This window comes from Haliotis rubra, unplaced genomic scaffold, assembly GCF_003918875.1.
Source record: "Haliotis rubra isolate DU_JTF1 unplaced genomic scaffold, ASM391887v1 Scf1131, whole genome shotgun sequence".
In the NCBI taxonomy this organism is placed as follows: domain Eukaryota; kingdom Metazoa; phylum Mollusca; class Gastropoda; order Lepetellida; family Haliotidae; genus Haliotis; species Haliotis rubra.
In genome coordinates, this window is record NW_025765039.1 from 253,421 (window position 1) to 272,905 (window position 19,485).

General features: G+C 40.0%; 1 protein-coding gene and 1 long non-coding RNA gene across 2 annotated transcripts; both read left to right on the forward strand.

Annotated features, from left to right (window-relative positions):
• The first annotated feature begins 118 nt into the window (after positions 1 to 118).
• Positions 119 to 16,208, forward strand: LOC124291823. The gene is made up of 3 exons (XR_006902288.1): positions 119 to 129; positions 5,119 to 5,123; positions 15,413 to 16,208. It is a non-coding gene; the product is annotated as an uncharacterized LOC124291823 (long non-coding RNA).
• Positions 7,876 to 15,419, forward strand: LOC124291812 (beta-1,3-galactosyltransferase 5-like). The gene is made up of 2 exons (XM_046728892.1): positions 7,876 to 7,942; positions 14,028 to 15,419. The coding sequence occupies exons 1-2, from the start codon at positions 7,885 to 7,887 to the stop codon at positions 15,185 to 15,187; spliced, it is 1,218 nt and encodes a 405-aa protein (XP_046584848.1). The 5' UTR covers positions 7,876 to 7,884; the 3' UTR covers positions 15,188 to 15,419.
• Positions 16,209 to 19,485: the final 3,277 nt, after the last annotated feature.

Genomic DNA, 19,485 nt, shown 5'->3' on the forward strand with positions numbered 1-19,485 from the left:
TCATATTTGTATGAACCAAGTAGTGACCATATGGTGTTGAAAGAACTAGCCAACTTGTGAATGTGGACCTGTACTGTCTACAAACTACTAGCAGCCCATCTTAGCAGCTTGTGTATGTGGTACCAAACTGTATCAGTCTATCTTAGCAGCTTGTGCATGTGGGTACCAATCTGTAGCAGTCTATCTTAGCAGCTTGTGTATGTGAACCTGTAGTCTTTACCAAACTCTAGCAGCCTATCATAGCAGCTTGTGTATGTGAACCTGTAGTATCTACCAAACTCTAGCAGCCTATCTTAACAGCTTGTGGATGTGAACCTGTAGTATCTACCAAACTCTAGCATTGTATCTTAGCAGCTTGAGTTTGTGAACCTGTAGTATCTACTAAACTCTAGCAGTCTGGTAATTGGTGTACCGGAAGACATGCATGTAGATTTCACCTTGCAAGGTCGAGGCACATAGATCTACATACATACTGCGCTATATCGGGATAGTTCCGTGTCTGGAGGTCCCATCAAATGATTTGAAGCAGAGTCCATGCTGCAATGGCGAAATCCTTGTCCCAGGCGAACTCCTTGAAGAACATATAAGCCCATAACACTGTATATCCTGTGTCAAACAGAGAGTGCTTGAAAAAGGTTTTATGCTGATTTTAGTAATATTCCAGCAATATCACGGCTGGGAACATTATCAATTGGCTTCACACATTGTACCCAAAACAAGCTTTAAGAAAGATAGTTCTGGGGGAAACTATGCTTTTAACACCATACGTGGGGATAGAGGAAACTGTATTTCTTCAATAAAGTATGGTAAACTATCAACAGCAGAATCTATTTCACCTGTGAGTTATTGCTGTGTTTCTCTCATTCTGACATGTTGCCATTGATTTTCTTCCAGATGTCATTGGCAGGGTTACATCCATTTGCAAGAGGAGGCCCCGGAGGCGTGCGTTCCTCTTGTTTGTTCCCGTGAACGTCGTGGTGTCACTCTACCTGTACCTTGTCGGGTTCCCATCTCCAGTCCCAGGCCTACAGGACCACGGTACACGCCACCAGGGCAGGGTCCCTCGAGAATAGACATGACAAGCCAAAGGCCATCGACACTGTCTCCAGTAAGATGCTTCCACTCAAACATCCCGCTTTTGAACAGATACCTGGATTGTTCAACTATTCTCTGTTAAAGGAAGGTGAAGAGAGGCATCCTCTTGTAAATCTGCATCAATATCAGTTCACCTTGAACTCTAACCTCTGTCAGATAGGTCACGTGTATCTACTAACGATTATTCACTCGGCCTTGGATCATTTCAATTATCGACGTCGAATCCGAGAAACCTTTGGAAGCGTTCGTAAAGCGTGGAATAAAACAGTCGTCGTTGTTTTTACTGTCGGCGTTTCAAATAATGAAACACTTCAAACCAGTGTCGAAAGAGAAGCTAATGAATTTAAAGACATGATTCAAGGTAATTTCATTGATGTGTATAGAAATCTGAGTATAAAACACATTATGGGTTATCACTGGATGCTGAACCATTGTCCTGAAGCAGCCTTTGTGTTGAAGATGGATGATGATATGTTTATGAACCCATATATGATTGTCAAGTATCTCACTCAGCTGAAGGAACCTACTAATCAGCTCCTAGGCGCAATAGCTCACAGGTATGTGCCATGTAGGGAAACTAAACTGAAATGGTACGTTTCAACAGCCCAATATCCGTTTAAAACATGGCCCTATTTTTGTCAAGGACTTGGTTATATTGTGTCCAAAGACGTTTTGCTCAAGCTTTACCATGCGTCCTCAGTGACACGCTTTATCCCTATGGATGATGTATTTGTCACGGGTGTTATAAGATCTAATTTGGGCATTAACGCTACAGATTATAGGGACCTGAGATGTCTGTACGACAAGAGTGTCTGTGTCGAATTTTCTCAGTGCTGGAGTGATGTACACATTTGATTCGTGTCTAAAGCTTACGTTCAAGAATGTTACCGCAATGAAAATGTACAGCAACGGTACATGCCATCTGTCAATGTCGGACAAAAGTATATTTATTTCATAAGTATAATTACAAAATCAGTGTAATGATTAAACATAAGGGAATAATACCATAGCGAATCTGTCATGTATGTCCATTACTGATAATTCGCACCTGTGATAAGTACCTGTGATAATTCGCTCTCGGCATTAACATGTTTCTCAGAACATAAAGAGACTATGGCCTACAGTGATGCTGAAGGGTTCCAGTTATCGATGACTGACCTATTGAAATATCTACTAGAAGATCATATTTATCTGTCAGTGGACGTTTCTTGTGACTTTGAAAGATAAGGAAGACTGAATTACAATGCTGCATGAAATCGTGCACTTCAATCTGATCCTTCGTGTTTGGAATCAGGTTTGGAACGTCTTTGAGTGGCTCTTTAGAAGTTGGAAAGTACAATATTGACAGGCTTTAAGGATAACAACTTCTTATATTTCGTGAGTGTGACGTTTCAATACAGATTCCTTGGCGATCCAGTGTTGGACTAGTTGGATTCTATGCCCACAGTTCACTTCACTGTTAAGAACTATGTTAGCATGTACAACTGTGCCTTTATGATTTTTTTTTTTGTTCTTAAAATAAAGCATTACATGTATTAAAATGTTCATATTGTTGAACATAAACGAATGAATGAGTTGTATGTAATAATCTATACACAGGGTTGAAATTAATTGAAATTGAAAAGACCATGCCTCAACTGTATCAATACGTGACGCAACTGATCCATTAGTTGGCGACGCCATGATATGATTGCAGTTCAGTGAACATTGAAGCAGTATCATGAACCGTCAGTAATTAAAACTGGCCATGCTGTTCAATATTTATTGCTGTGGTTTTTAACAAGATAACTTATACTGAATAAGTATATGAGGTATTTTGCGCGGAACTGGGGCTGGTTGTTTAGTTTCCTGTACTCGGATAAAGAGGAGGTTAAGCTGGGCCTTTCCATTGCTTTTCTTAAGGCAAGCGTGTGCACACATATAATTGTAATATACATGTACCATTAAAAAATAGAAACGCATAACCCAGAAATCTGTTGCGAAAATGCTATATTTTCAAACATGTATAACTCGTCCACAAATGGACTTAAGAACATGATTTTTTACATGTCTACATAACCAAGTGGATAATTTTAGATAACGGACACGTTGAGCGCGATGTTGACGACGTTGCCCCGTCCCGACGTCGGGTCTCCTGGCTCTCAGTCCAGTCTCTCTCAACCTGTTCCGTACAGTTTGACCGGATATCCTCCGAAGTCCAGGCACTCTGGCTGCTGTGCTCTCACCCGTGGCAGTCCGATCACGCAAATGTAGTACCCGGGTATACCGATCTTGGGCTGCAGTGGTGACTTGAGGTCTGCCTGTACGGGGACAATCATTTGTTATACCTGTTTTGTTGTAACGAGCTGCAAACCTTGATATAGTGCTCAGACTAACATTCAGACGCCTGGCAACAGAAGATTGGTAATCTCCAGCATGCATTCTTTCAATGGCGATGTTCCGTGTCGCAGCGTCAAGACGTGGCGTAGTGATTTGACATTGAAACTCCTTCAAAACGAATGCCGATTTCCGAAAGTAATCTGGAGTTTTATAGCTAGACAGTGCATGCTCTTTGCTGCACAATTTCAACTGGAAGGTGATTTCTGTTGCGTTGTGGCGATGCCTTTTTAATCCTTGTAAGAAATCTCATCAAAATCAACGTTTTCATGTAAAGTCGACTTTACTTGTAAAATCATGTCATCAACACTTTTGTTACATATTTTGACGATTGTACGAACACAATAGGTAATTGATAGATTTGTAAAAATACAAAACGCCTATGCGTTTCTTTTTGTGGATAGTATAGTTGTTGATGACTCAGCAACAGCAAACTATATAATGAAATAAAAAGAAAAATGACGTAATGATTAAGTCCCCTAGCCAGTTGTTACGTCCTTAAGGTCAGGCAGATGAGCATTCCAACCATGCCCTCACACTCTCATTCCCCAAGTGATGGGACTCAGCCACCGAGGCTTCCACCATACATTTCCCTGATCCGGAGGGTTCGAATCCCGATTGGACTCATCCTAACAAAAGTACTAGAATCTGTACTTTATTGAGGAAATGTAAGCCTAAATATAACGGATGTAACGATAGGAGGCGGGGTAAAATACTGAACAAAACGATAAGGATAATAACTAAGCTTAGTTATATGTTGAACTTAATATCATTACACACTGTAGAATATTTTATCGCTTTTTGGAAGGAGTTCATCGAAGTCACTCTTACCATTCTCGTTCCCTAAGTGATGGGAACTGTCTATGTATTACTACAGATTCGACTGATGCGGCTAACGGGAACAGGTGGACGGGCTCTCACAATGTCATGTCGCCGTGTCCCAGTTGACAGATCGATGCTTACAGCTGTTTCGGATTTCAGCACGGCTCACTGGATCGTATTCACTAAGTCAACAGTTTACATACCACCGTCATATCAAACTATGAATCCAGAACAAAACACTGAAACCCCTTCAGGTATCATATATTTATAGAGTATTCATACTATATGTATTCATATATTCTAGCGTGCAAAGCAAAAGGGGTGAAAATTGTGAATGTGAAACTGTGAATTGCGGGGCGTTGGCTTCGTGAGTGAGTGAGTGAGTATGGTTTTACTCTGCTTTTAGCAATATCCCAGCAATATCATGGCGGGGGACACCAGAAATGGGCTTCACACATTGTACCCAATGCTTTAACCATAAGGATTCTCCACCGCCACGCGTTGGCTTAGCCTAGTGGCTAAGGCGTTCGATTATCCACATGGGTAAAATGCGTTAGCCCATTTGTTGGTGTCCCCCTAGCTGTGATTTTGCAAGAATATTGCTAAAGGCGGCGTAAAATCATACTCACTCATCCTCGGTTAATCTATATAAGCATATCTGTTTCAAGTTGACGTTTGCAGGCTATTGAAATAAAGGAAACTGAGTATTTAAGTTAGAAGGTTTGACTCTATTGATCCGTTTGACAAACCCTCTGTCTTGGAACATTATAACTACACGTGTATCACGATCTGACGAATATAAAGTAGCCCCGTTGTGATATAGAGAGTGAGTGAGTGAGTTTATTCCTTCTGGGGACAACAGATACTGGCTTCTACACAGATTGTAGCCACGTTGGGAATCGAATCCAGGTCTTTGGTGTGACGAGCAAACGCTGTAACCACTAGGCTAAACCCTACCGCCCCGCTGTGATATAAACCGACATAATGTTAAAGTCAAACTCACTCACTAAGCATGCACGAGCGAAGGTCAAATGTTGGTAATCAGTTAAGATCTCAAGAACTAGTACAGAAGCACAGTTACTGGACTGTACTATACTAATACATATGGACGATCATCGACATCCCAAGTCATGTTATGAAATGTTAAAGCTGCAAGATGATAGTGGCAGCTGCAACTGGGTCACGCATGTCTATTCCTAACTGGATTTACTTATGTTTGGATTACACAGGAAAATGGGAATATTGAAATGTTTATAAGTGTTTTCAAACAAAGATGTCAAAATATTGAAATTCAAAATTGGCATTCTAGGATAATATCATCAGATTTTCTAAAAGACTATGGAACAATCAAGTCCGCCCTGGAAACTGAAAAATACATATTGGAACTCTGTCATAAGAAAGACCTTATACATATTATATCCAAATTTCGCTGTTTCAGACGTAAGCTGAATGTTCAACAACAACGTTATAATGATAATATTCAGAAGATGAATAAATTTCATTTTTTACCTGTGTGTCCATTCTATTCTGTACATAGAAAATTGTATATATCTCGTTATTACCATTCGTTTCCATCAAGATTAAAATGTAAACTTGTAACAACAACAACAACAACAACAACAACAACAACAACAACAACAACAACTGTACATCTATTGAAATATATTGCAATATTTCTAAAGCGTAACTTGCCTGTATAAAAATGTTCTGATTTTATTGTTTTATCTGTCCATCCGTAAAATGTTGTTTTGAATGTTTGTACTCTTGGCCATGTGGCCTCAAATACTGAACAAGACTTCTTCAGAGTCACAGTGCCGTTACGGGTTGATAACTTAATGGTTATCTTCAATGAGAGTCAACACACGCTTGGCCGAGATGGGTTGATAACGTAATGGTTATGTTTAATGAGAGTCAGCACACGCTTGGGCCAGATGGGTTGATAACGAAACGGTTATCTTCAATTAGAGTCAACACACGCTTGGCCCAGATGGGTTGATAACGAAACGGTTATCTTCAATTAGAGTCAACACACGCTTGGCCCAGATGGGTTGATGACGAAACGGTTATCTTCAATGAGAGTCAACACACGCTTGGCCCAGATAGGTTGATAACGTAACGGCTATCTTCAATGAGAGAGTCAACACACGCTTGGCCAAAATGTGTTGATAACGTAAAGGGTTATCTTCAGTGAGAGTCAACACACACTTGTCCCAGATGGGTTGATAACGAAACGGCTACCTACAATGGGGAGTCAACACAGGCTTGGCCCAAATGGCTAGATAAAGTAGCGGTTACCTTCAATGAACGTAAACACACGTTTGACCCAGATGGGTTGATAACATAATGGTGGGACTTCAATCTATCCTAGCCTTTACAAACAGAATATATTGATTTATTTGTAATTCACTATGCAACATCATGGTGTTCTGATGATTTTCGATAATGATCTTCTCGTTCAACATAAGTCTTATACAAAATAGTTATTGAAAAGTCTAGATCACTTGAACATACTTACATGAAGGTGACTGGGGTAACACCAGTTTGTACCCTAGACTCCAAAAATTAAAAAGGAGTCACAATCTAGAATGAATGAATGAATGAATGAATGAATGAATGAATGAATGAATGAATGAATGAATGAATGAATGAATGAATGAATGAAATTAAGAGTTGTTCTATGCTCAATGTAGATTTTATTTATTTTTATGTAGATACACATTTGTCAATACGACATCTAGATTGCTTTGACTAATTGTCCCAGTATCCCAGTCGCTGAAGGGCGGATTTCGTTGTGCAGAGTTGTGTCCCAATGCCGTGCCCGATTTGATCTAAATATGTTTAAACTTTCTAGGACCAACCCGCACAACGTTTAAATGAATGAAAAGCGGCGTTAAATCACTCTCAAAATCAGCTGACACACTGAAGACACGTGACTAGTTTCCAATGTGGGTCTTGTGTGCCACCATGTCCTTGGGTCTTACAATTCTCCCAGCACACAATACGTCCCTGGCAAACTAAACACATAATGCATTGTGGTACATTCAAATATCTGAGTTAAGTGGTAGGATGGTAAAACAAGTCCTTTGAAAATCGTATTTGTATGACTGTTAAGACAAACATGTAACTCTACCTGAACAGAACATAACCTTTTAGAAGAGAAGAAAGCTTTAATTACGCTCAGATACCCGGCATAAGAAGTACAGATGTACAGTGAAGAATACATAGGATGGCGGGATGGTTTACATGGAAGATTGTACAGTTTTCATGGTGGTATTACAGAATGTACATAGTGTTGTTAACAGTTAACACATTCTTAAAATTTAACACATTGGGATTTTTAATATATATAATGGTTTGGGATTTATGTTTTCCGATGACGTTTCATCATGAACACATCTATAAACTTGACTGAAGACAACCACAAAGCAAGTTGCCCGACTGTTGACAATGAACCATATGTTCGTAATTGTTCTGATAGCAAAGCGACATTTAATGTTCAACCTGGTTGATATATAATGCCCATGTATTGACGTGTTACTGGCGCAGCTTGCAGTATATATTGAACTGAACAGTGATGAACAGTTCCATAAAATGACATTTCATTCAGGAACTGAACGGGATGTAGGAAACATGTTCTGTCAAGTCGCAGGTTTGTTTGTTCAGTTATTAACACATGTATATTTTTCAGTCGATTATTGTTGGTTTTGTTTGAGCCAAGTAGTGACCATATGGTGTTGAGAGAACTAGCCAACTTGTGTATGTGGACCTGTAGTGTCTACCAACTACTAGCAGCCTATCTTAGCAGCTTGTGTATGTGGTACCAACCTGTATCAGTCTATCTCAGCAGCTTGTGTATGTGGTACCAAACTATATCAGTCTATCTTAGCAGCTTGTGTATGTGGAACCAAACTGTAGCAGCCCATCTCAGCAGCTTGTGTATATGGAACCAAACTGTATCAGTCTATCTCAGCAGCTTGTGTATGTGGTACAAAACTATATCAGTCTATCACAGCAGCTTGTGTATGTGGTACCAAACTGTAGCAGCCCATCTTAGCAGCTTGTGTATGTGGTACCAAACTGTATCAGCCTATCTTAGCAGCTAGTGTATGTGGTACCAAACTGTATCAGTCTATCTCAGCAGCTTGTGTATGTGGTACCAAACTATATCAGTCTATCTCAGCAGCTTGTGTATGTGGTACCAAACTGTATCAGCCTATCTCAGCAGCTTGTGTATGTGGTACCAAACTGTATCAGTCTATCTCAGCAGCTTGTGTATGTGGTACAAAACTATATCAGTCTCTCTCAGCAGCTTGTGTATGTGGTACCAAACTGTATCAGCCTATCTCAGCAGCTTGTGTATATGGAACCAAACTGTATCAGTCTATCTCAGCAGCTTGTGTATGTGGTACCAAACTGTATCAGTCTATCTCAGCAGCTTGTGTATATGGAACCAAACTGTATCAGTCTATCTCAGCAGCTTGTGTATATGGAACCAAACTGTATCAGTCTATCTCAGCAGCTTGTATGTGGGTACATAACTATATCAGGAACAGCAGCTACTGTATGTGGTACCAAACTGTATCAGTCTATCTCAGCAGCTTGTGTATATGGAACCAAACTCAGTATCTCAGCAGCTATCTATATCAGTCTATATCAGCAGCTTTGTGTATGTGGTACCAAACTGTATCAGTCTGCTCAGCATGTATATGGTACCAAACTGTATCAGTCTATCTCAGCAGCTTGTGTATATGGAACCAAACTGTATCAGTTTATCTCAGCAGCTTGTGTATGTGGTACCAAACTGTATCAGCCTATCTCAGCAGCTTGTGTATATGGAACCAAACTGTATCAGTCTATCTCAGCAGCTTGTGTATATGGTACCAAACTGTATCAGTCTATCTCAGCAGCTTGTGTATATGGTACCAAACTGTATCAGCAGTGTATCTCAGCAGCTTGTGTATATGGAACCAAACTGTATCAGTCTATCTCAGCAGCTTGTGTATATGGAACCAAACTGTATCAGCCTATCTCAGCAGCTTGTGTATGTGGTACCAAACTGTATCAGTCTATCTCAGCAGCTTGTGTATGTGGTACCAAACTGTATCAGTCTATCTCAGCAGCTTGTGTATATGGAACCAAACTGTATCAGTCTATCTCAGCAGCTTGTGTATGTGGTACCAAACTGTATCAGCCTATCTATCTGTATAGCAGTATCAGTCTATCAGCAGCAAACTGGTACCAAACTGTATCAGTCTCATCTATCTTAGCAGCTAGTGTATGTGGTACCAAACTGTATCAGCCTATCTCAGCAGCTTGTGTATATGGAACCAAACTGTATCAGTCTATCTCAGCAGCTTGTGTATATGGAACCAAACTGTATCAGTCTATCTCAGCAGCTTGTGTATATGGAACCAAACTGTATCAGTCTATCTCAGCAGCTTGTGTATATGGAACCAAACTGTATCAGTCTATCTTAGCAGCTTGTGTATGTGGAACCAAACTGTATCAGTCTATCTCAGCAGCTTGTGTATGTGGTACCAAACTATATCAGTCTATCTCAGCAGCTAGTGTATGTGGTACCAAACTGTATCAGTCTATCTTAGCAGCTTGTGTATATGGAACCAAACTGTATCAGTCTATCTCAGCAGCTTGTGTATATGGTACCAAACTGTATCAGTCTATCTTAGCAGCTTGTGTATGTGGTACCAAACTGTATCAGTCTATCTCAGCAGCTTGTGTATATGGAACCAAACTGTATCAGTCTATCTCAGCAGCTTGTGTATATGGTACCAAACTGTATCAGTCTATCTTAGCAGCTTGTGTATGTGGTACCAAACTGTATCAGTCTATCTCAGCAGCTTGTGTATGTGGCTGTTCCAGAAGTCTAGTCAGCAGCTTGTGTATATGGAACCAAACTGTATCAGTCTATCTCAGCAGCTTGTGTATGTGGTACCAAACTGTATCAGTCTATCTTAGCAGCTTGTGTATGTGGTACCAAACTGTATCAGTCTATCTCAGCAGCTTGTGTATATGGTACCAAACTGTATCAGTCTATCTCAGCAGCTTGTGTATGTGGTACCAAACTATATCAGTCTATATCAGCAGCTAGTGTATGTGGTACCAAACTATATCAGTCTAGCTCAGCAGCTTGTGTATGTGGTACCAAACTGTATCAGTCTAAGATAGCAGCTTGTGTATGTTGACCTGTAGTCTCTACCAAACTGTATCAGTCTATGTTAGCAGCCTATGCATCTGACCCTGTAGTATCTAACAAACTTTTGCAGCCTATCTTAGCAGCTTGTGTCTGTGGACCTGTAGTATCTACCAAACTCTAGCAGTCTATCTTAGCAGCTTGTGTATGTGGACCTGTAGTATCTACCAAGCACTAGCAGTGTATCTTAGCAACTTGTGTATGTGGACCTGTAGTATCTACCAAACTCTAGCAGTCTATCTTAGGAGCCTATGCATCTGACCCTGTAGTATCTAACAAACTATAGCAGTCTATCTTATCAGCTTGTGTATGTGGACCTTTAGTATCTACCCATATCTAGCAGTCTATCTTAGCAGCTTGTGTATGTGGACCTGTAGTATCTACCAAACTCTAGCAGTCTATCGTAGCAGACTATGCATCTGACTTTGTAGGATCTAACAACATTTAGCAGTCTATCTTAGCATCTACTAAACTCTAGCATTGTTACACCAACTTGTGTATGTGAACCTGTAGTATCTACCAAACTCTAGCATCTTTATCTTAGCAGCTTGTGGATGTGAACTTGTAGTGTCTACCAAACTCTAGAAGTCTATCTTGGCAGCTTGTGTATGTGGACCTGTAGTATCTACCAAACTCTAGCAGTCTATTATAGCAGCTTGTAGATGTGGACATGTAGTATCTACCAAACTCTAACAGTCTATCTTAGCAGCTTGTGTATGTGGACATGTAGTATCTACGAAACTCTAGCCGTCTATCTGAGGCAGCTTGTGTATGTGGACCTGTAAATCAGTAAACTCTAGAAGTCTATCTGGCAGCTTGTGGATGTGTATGTAGTATCTATAAAAACTCTATCAGTCTATCTTAGCAGCTTGTGTATGTGGACCTGTAGTCCATACCAAACTCGTAGCATTGTATCTTAGCAGCTTGTGTATGTGGACCTGTATGTATCTACCAAACTCTAACATTGTATCTTAGCAGCTTGTGGATGAGGACATGTAGTATCTAACAAACTCTAGCAGTCTATCTTAGCAGCTTGTGTATGTGGACCTGTAGTATCTACCAAACTCTAGCTGTCTATCTTAGCAGGCTATGCATCTGACCTTGTAGTATCTAACAAACTTTAGCAGTCTATCTTAGCAGCTTGTGAATGTGGACCTGTAGTATCTACTAAACTCTAGCATCTATCCTATCAGCTTGTGGATGTGGATCCTGTAGTATCTACCAAACTCTAGCATTGTATCTTAGCAGCTTGTGGGTGTGGACCTGTAGTATCTAAAAAAACTTTAGCTGTCGATCTTAGCAGTTTGTGTTTTTGGAACTGTAGTATCTACCAAACTCTAACAGCCTATCTTAGCAGCTTTTGAATGTGGACCTGTAGTATCTACCAAACTCTAGAAGTCTATCTTATCAACTTTTGTATGTGGACCTGCTGTATCTACTAAACTGTGGCATTGTATGCTATAAGCTTGTGGATGTGAACCTGTAGTATCTACCAAACTCTAGCAGCCTATCTTAGCAGCTTGTGGGTGTGAACCTGTAGTATCTAGTAAACACTAGCAGCCTATACTATCAGCTTGTGGATGTTAATATGTAGTATCTACCAAACTCTAGCATGGTATCTTAGCAGTTTGTGTATGTGAACCTGTAGTCTCTACCAAACTCGAGCATTGTATCTTAGCAGCTTGTTGATGTGGACATGTATTATCTACCAAACTCCAACATTGTATCTTAGCAGCTTGTGGATGTGAATATGTAGTATCTATCAAACTGTATTACTCTATCTTAGCAGCTTGTGTATGTGGACCTGTAGTATCTACCAAACTCTAGCAGCCTATCATAGCAGCTTGTGGGTGTGAACCTGTAGTATCTACCAAACTCTAGAAGTTTATCCTGGCAGCTTGTGTATGTGAACCTGTAATATCTACCAAACTCTAGCAATCTATCTTAGCAGCTTGTGTATGTGGACCTGTAGTATCTACCAAATTCTAGCAGTCTATCTTAGCAGCTTGTGTCTGTGGACCTGTAGTATCTACCAAACTCTAGCAGTCGATCTTAGCAGTTTGTGTTTGTGGAACTGTAGTATCTACCAAACTCTAACTGCCTATATTGACAGCTTGTGGATGTGAACCTGTAGTATCTACAAAACTGTAGAAGTCTATCTTAGCAACGTGTGTCTGTGGACGTGTAGTATCTACCAAACTGTAGCAGTCTATCTTAGAAGCGTGTGTATCTGAACCTGTAGTATCTAGTAAACACTAGCAGCCTATACTATCAGCTTGTGGATATTAATATGTAGTATCTACCAAACTCTAGCATGGTATCTTAGCAGTTTGTGTATGTGAACCTGTAGTCTCTACCAAACTCGAGCATTGTATCTTAGCAGCTTGTTGATGTGGACATGTATTATCTACCAAACTTTACCAGTCGATCTTAGCAGCTTGTGTATGTGGACCTGTAGTATCTACCAAACCCTAGCAGCCTGTACTATCAGCTTGTGGATGTGAATATGTAGTATCTACCAAACCGTATTAGTCTATCTTAGCAGCTTGTGTATGTGGACCTGTAGTATCTACCGAACTTAAGCAGTCGATCTTAGCAGTTTGTTTTTGTGGAACTGTAGTATCTACCAAATTCTAGCAGCTTATCTTAGCAGCTTGTGGATGTGAACCTGTAGTATCTACCAAACTCTAGAAGTCTATCATATCAGCTTGTGTCTGTGGACCTGTAGTATCTACAAAACTCTAGCAGTCTATCTTAGCAGCTTGTGTATGTGGACCTGTAGTATCTACCAAACTTTAGCAGTCGATCTTAGTAGTTTGTGTTTGTGGAACTGTAGTATCTACCAAACTCTAGAAGTCTATCTTATCAGCTGGTGTCTGTGGACCTTTAGTATCTACCAAACTCTAGCAGTCTTTCTTAGCAGCTTGTGTATATGGACCCGAAGTTTCTTCTCAACTTTAGCAGCCTATACTATCAGCTTGTGGATGTGAACCTGTAGTATCTACCAAACTCTAGCAGCCTGGTAATTTGTGTACTGGAAGTCATGCATGTAGATTTCACCTTGCAAGGTCGCGGCACATAGATCTACATACATACTGCGCTATATCGGGATAGTTCCGTGTCTTGAAGTCCCATCAAATGATTTGAAGCAGATAAGAGTCCATGCTGCAATGGCGAACTCCTTGTCCCAGGCGAACTCCTTGAAAAACATATCAGCCCATAACGCGTGTATATCCTGTGTCAAACAGAGAGTGCTTGAAAACGGTTTTATGCTGATTTTAGTAATATTCCAGCAATATAACGGCTGGGAACAGTATCAATTGGCTTCACATATTGTACCCAAAACAAGCTTTAAGAAAGACAGTTCTGGGGGAAACTATGCTTTTAACACCAAACGTGGAGATAAAGAAAAATGTATTTCTTCAATGAAGTATCGAAAACTATCAACAGCAGAATCTTTTTCAGCTGGGAGTTATTGCTGTGTTTCTCTCATTCTGACATGTTGCTATTGATTTACTTCCAGATGTCATTGGCAGGGTTACATCCATTTGCAAGAGGAGGACCCGGAGGCGAGTGTTCCCCTTGTTTGTAGCCGTGAACGTCGTGGTGCCACTCTACCTGTACCTTGTCGGGTTCCCATCTCCAGTCCCAGGCCTACAGAACCACGGTACACGCCACCTTGGCAGGGTCCTCGGGGATAGACATGACAAGCCAAAGGCCATCGACACTGTCTCCAGTGAAATCCTTCCACTCAAACATCCCGCTTTTGAACAGATACCTGGATTGTTCAACTATTCTCTTTTAAAGGAAGGGGAAGAGAGGCATCTTCTTGTAAATCTGCATCAATATCAGTTTACCTTGAACTCTGACCTCTGTCAGATAGGTAACGTGTATCTACTAACGATTGTTCACTCGGCCTTGGATCATATCAATTATCGACGTCGAATCCGAGAAACCTTTGGAAGCGATCGTAAAGCGTGGAATAAAACAGTCGTCCTTGTTTTTACCGTCGGCGTTTCAAATAATGAAACACTTCAAACCAGTGTCGTAAGAGAAGCTAATGAATTTAAAGACGTAATTCAAGGGAATTTCATTGATGTGTATAGAAATCTGAGTATAAAACACATAATGGGTTATCACTGGATGCTGAACCATTGTCCTGAAGCAGCCTTTGTGTTGAAGATGGATGATGACATGTTTATGAACCCATATGTGATTGTCAAGTATCTCACTCAGCTGAAGGAACCTACTAATCAGCTCCTAGGCTCAATAGCTCACAGGTATGCGCCATGGAGGGAAACTAAACTGAAATGGTACGTTTCAACAGCCCAATATCCGTTTAAAACATGGCCCAATTTTTGTCGAGGACTTGCTTATATTGTGTCCAAAGACGTTTTGCTCAAGCTTTACCATGCGTCCTCAGTGACGCGCTTTATCCCTATGGATGATGTATTTGTCACGGGTGTTATAAGATCTAATTTAGGCATTAACGCTACAGATTATGGGGACCTGAGATACAGTTGTACGACAAGAGTGTCTGTGTCGAGATTTCTCAGCGCTGGAGTGATGTTCACATTTGATTCGTGTCTAAAGCTGACGTTCAAGAATGTGACCGCAATGAAAATGTACAGCAACGGTACATACCATTTGTCAATGTCGGACAAAAGTATATTTATTTCATAAGTATATTAACGAAATGACTGCTATCGATGTCTGTTGACCTATATAAATATCTACTAGACAATCATGTTTATCGGTCAGTGGACGTTACTTGTGACTTTGGTTTTGAAAGATAAGGAAGACTGCATTACAATGCTGCATGGTATTAAGCATTTCCATGTGATCCTTCGTGTTTGGAATCAGGTTTGGAAACTTCTTTGAGTGGCACTCAAGTTGGAAGTTGGAAAGTACAATATTGACAAGCTTTATGGATAATAACTTCTTATATTTCATGAGTGTGAAGTTTCAATACAGATTCCTTGGCGATCCAGATTTGGACTAGTTGGATTCTATGCCCACAGTTCACATCACTGTTAAGAAGCACGTACACCTGAGCGTTAATGTGTAAAATGGTTTGAGTTTGTGCCCTTAAAATGAAGTATTACATCTATTAAAATGTTCAGTGTTGAACATAAACGGATAAATGAGTTGTATGTAATAAGCCATACACCGGGTTGAACTTAATTGAAATTAAAGAGACCATGCCTCAACTGTTTCAAGAGGAATTGAAAGTGATGTAATTGACGCGAATATATGTGCACATTCAGAACATGAGGACTAAATGACCCTGGGAATGTTTGTTGTCATACAACAGGTCTCCCTCATTGTGTAATAACATCGCGTGATGACGGGCGTATGACGTCATAATGGTTTACAGTTATGACGTCACAATGCTAATACCTCTGTCACAATGGTATTAGTCATTGCTTGACTCGCGGAAAGCTGAGAGTGTGAAGGCAATTTCGCCGCAGTTTCTATCAATGTATGTTGGAGAGCAATAAACAGAATACTAAACTCGCTTCCGTGCAATACCATTTTTATTAAGCTCGTGAAAGATGATTAACTCGTTTAATAAAAATGGCATAACACGGAAGCTGTTAAGTATCCTCTGTACATTACTCACCCGTTGTAGATATCACTGTTTGATAATTTTACAATGTTATTGCACATTGTTTATTACACATTGTGTAATAACATCGCGTGATGCCGTACGTATGACCTCAAAGTGATTTACAGTTATGACGTCACAATGCTAATACCCTGTCACAATAGTATTAGGTCTTGCTTGACTCGCGGAAAGCTGAGAGTGATCACACACAAAGAAGTACTTCGTCGATAATATTTTGCTAATGTTGGGTGAGTAATAAATAAAATACTAAACTAGGTCCCGTGTAATACCATGTCTATGAAACTCGTGAATGGCAATAGTATCTAACTCGCTTTCGCTCGTTACATACCAAACCATTCACTCGTTTCATAAATATGGTATAAGACGGGACATCGTTTAGTATTCTCTATGTCAAGAGCGCCGAAAAATGACGTGATGATTAAATTGCAAAAGACTCCTGCAAGTGTACAACCAGTGAGTCTTTCGGGTATCGACATTTCACATTCAGTTTCCAGTCCGTTAACAGTGGCTGCATCCTTAAGGTCAGACAAATGGGCAGTATCATTCTGAGCAGCAGTCTGTCTGTCTCTTTCCTCTCTCCAATGCGTCATTGCTGCATGTGTACCGATCGTGACATGATAACGATACACTGCTGTACAAAGTTCACGCAGTATCAGTGACACACACTTGGTAGTCATGTTCCCCCAAGCCAGTTATTACGTCTTTAATGTCAGACAAATGGACATTAGCTTTCCGAGCAGGCGTCTTAAGACGCCCGGGGATATAATCATATGAACTAGAACAGTGACAATATAGCCACTTCGCTTTCCATGATAATACTTCCATTGCTTAACATTGTAACCCTAACTATAAACAGAGGCCAGAGATGTTTAAATGCATGAATCAAATAGTTGTATAGCCTAAACAAATAAATACTTTTTTGTGTGAAATATGTGTCAAAATGCATCAGTAAGGAACCAACAGATTCCACTCATTTTCAGAAGTCAAAGTATTAAAGACTTGCTGGTAACTTAGGACGTTTGTATCAAAAGACAATTCATTTACGATACCTCACGGGGTAGGTATGAAGTACCTAACTGTTTATTGTGTGAACAGGGTTAATACCTGTAACTATTTTAATGTATGCCATTGTACAACCATAGTCGCACATGATAGGAACTACTGCAACCGACACAGACAGAACATCACAGTTGCGAAAGTGAGATCCACTCTTTAGACCTTGATGACACGATAATCATAAATGAAGAAAAAAGAGAGGGCACTGATACCCATATATGGTCATGAAAGGACAAATATATTGTGACGTCAGCACTGGTGCAACCGAAACCTGTACTTTCTTTATTGTTTAGTATTTAAGTCACAGGGTTATTGAACTGAAAGAGCTGTGAATCTTTCAAAGACACCATTTCCTGTTGCAGAACAGGAACTAGTGAATCAAAGTGTTATTCAAGATCTAGAGCAATAAGCAATGTCTAAATAATTAAGTATTTTTCAAGTGCGAGTAGATAGTTACAATTGTAAACACTTGTCCTTTGCAAACAATATTTTTTATCCATAACATGTCATGTTGACTCCCAAATCCAAACAATTGTTTTCTTTCTTCATTATTAAAGTGTAGATTCAAAACAGTACCCCTTGTTCTGCTGTGCATTTAACATCGTCATATAGAATTTATTTATTATCGTCATAACCCTTATTTAGTAAAGTCATATTTGGCGGTCACGCAATGGTATCAGAACTGGTTCTTGAATATACGCTTGTCACCGGAAATCTGGTACCGGAAGTTAGCTGGGCCCCGTCTCGCATATCGCAAGTTGGCGCGCGCAAAAGGAGCCGTGGAACCAGCTTTGTACCGCAAGTAGGGCCTCGCAAGACTTACAGGCCCTATACAAAGGATGTTAGACACATATATCGTCATTGTATTGTGTTACGTCAAGATCCAGTACTGTGTTACGTCAAGATCCAGTACTGTGTTACGTCAAGATCCAGTCAAGATACTGTGTTACGTCAAGATCCAGTATTGTGTTACGTCAAGATCCAGTACTGTGTTACGTCAAGATCCAGTACTGTGTTACGTCAAGATCCAGTACTGTGTTACGTCAAGATCCAGTACTGTGTTACGTCAAGATCCAGTATTGTGTTACGTCAAGATCCAGTACTGTGTTACGTCACGATCCAGTACTGTGTTACGTCAAGATCCAGTACTGTGTTACGCCAAGATCCCTTCTATAGGATGTTATAAACTCAGGTATTGTCATTGTACCGTGTCAAGATCGAGTACAACAGATGTGCTATTGAAGCGTGAAGAGTTGAAGACGTACTGGGATGAACCAGTCTGGCAACAACACTTCTTTGCCTGGACCTGCACATTTCACATCTGCGCCATCTTCGGAGGTCCTTTACAGACCTTACGTATAAATAGACGGCGAGCTGTCGTGGACTTCTGATTCGTTTGTTGAAACGGTTTCTGCGTATTTATATTCTTTTAACTATATGTGAACACCTGTTGTCGCGGCTGATTGATCCAAACAGTTTTACAGCTCTTGTGCTTTTCTCCTCATCTGAAAATCGATATTAGTTATTTTCTGGCATTGATGTTGTATATTTCTAGAATGATCGTTTGCACCATGATTATTTGTTTGATAACGATGTTAGTATCTACATCGAAACGTCGCATCTATTGCAATAAAGATGTTGTCTATCCATTGAAAGTGTTCCTCTTCACCATACCAGCTTCTAAATGCTACTTAAAAAGTAACATGGGTACTGGTTGGGATCAACGACTGGTGTTACACAATAATAGCATTCTTCTTGTAATGTTTCGGTTTGTTGACATGATTGTTTATATTGAACGTGCTACATGGTAACGGTATCTGTGGGCCTAAAACATTATGAACAGATTCTTTCACGTGGTAGAAACATCTGTGATGAGCTTGTTTAGTACGTACTGGTGATGTGAATATGAAACTCTGTTAAAATACACACTCTTGATATCTGAAATGATACAGAACTTCATACATACAAAACGTACAATAGTGTTCAGTATAACTAAAACGAATACTCAAAGATTTACTGAATTATCAAGCTTGGAAATGTCATGATAGCAGACATAAAAACAGTGTTCCATATGGCAATATACGATGGGCAGATGTCACAAAGGAGTAGTTTCAATGAATCATATTATTACCAGGAGACGTGGGCAAGTACTTTCATAGCATTTATTTCCTACCGTGTTAGCGTATATTTTAATTGTGTAAAATCAAACTCTTGTTCCAGTGGTCAATAATCTGAAAAAGAAAAGACGTAAGATGAACATACAGAATAATGGACAACTCCAGCTAATATCTGTACT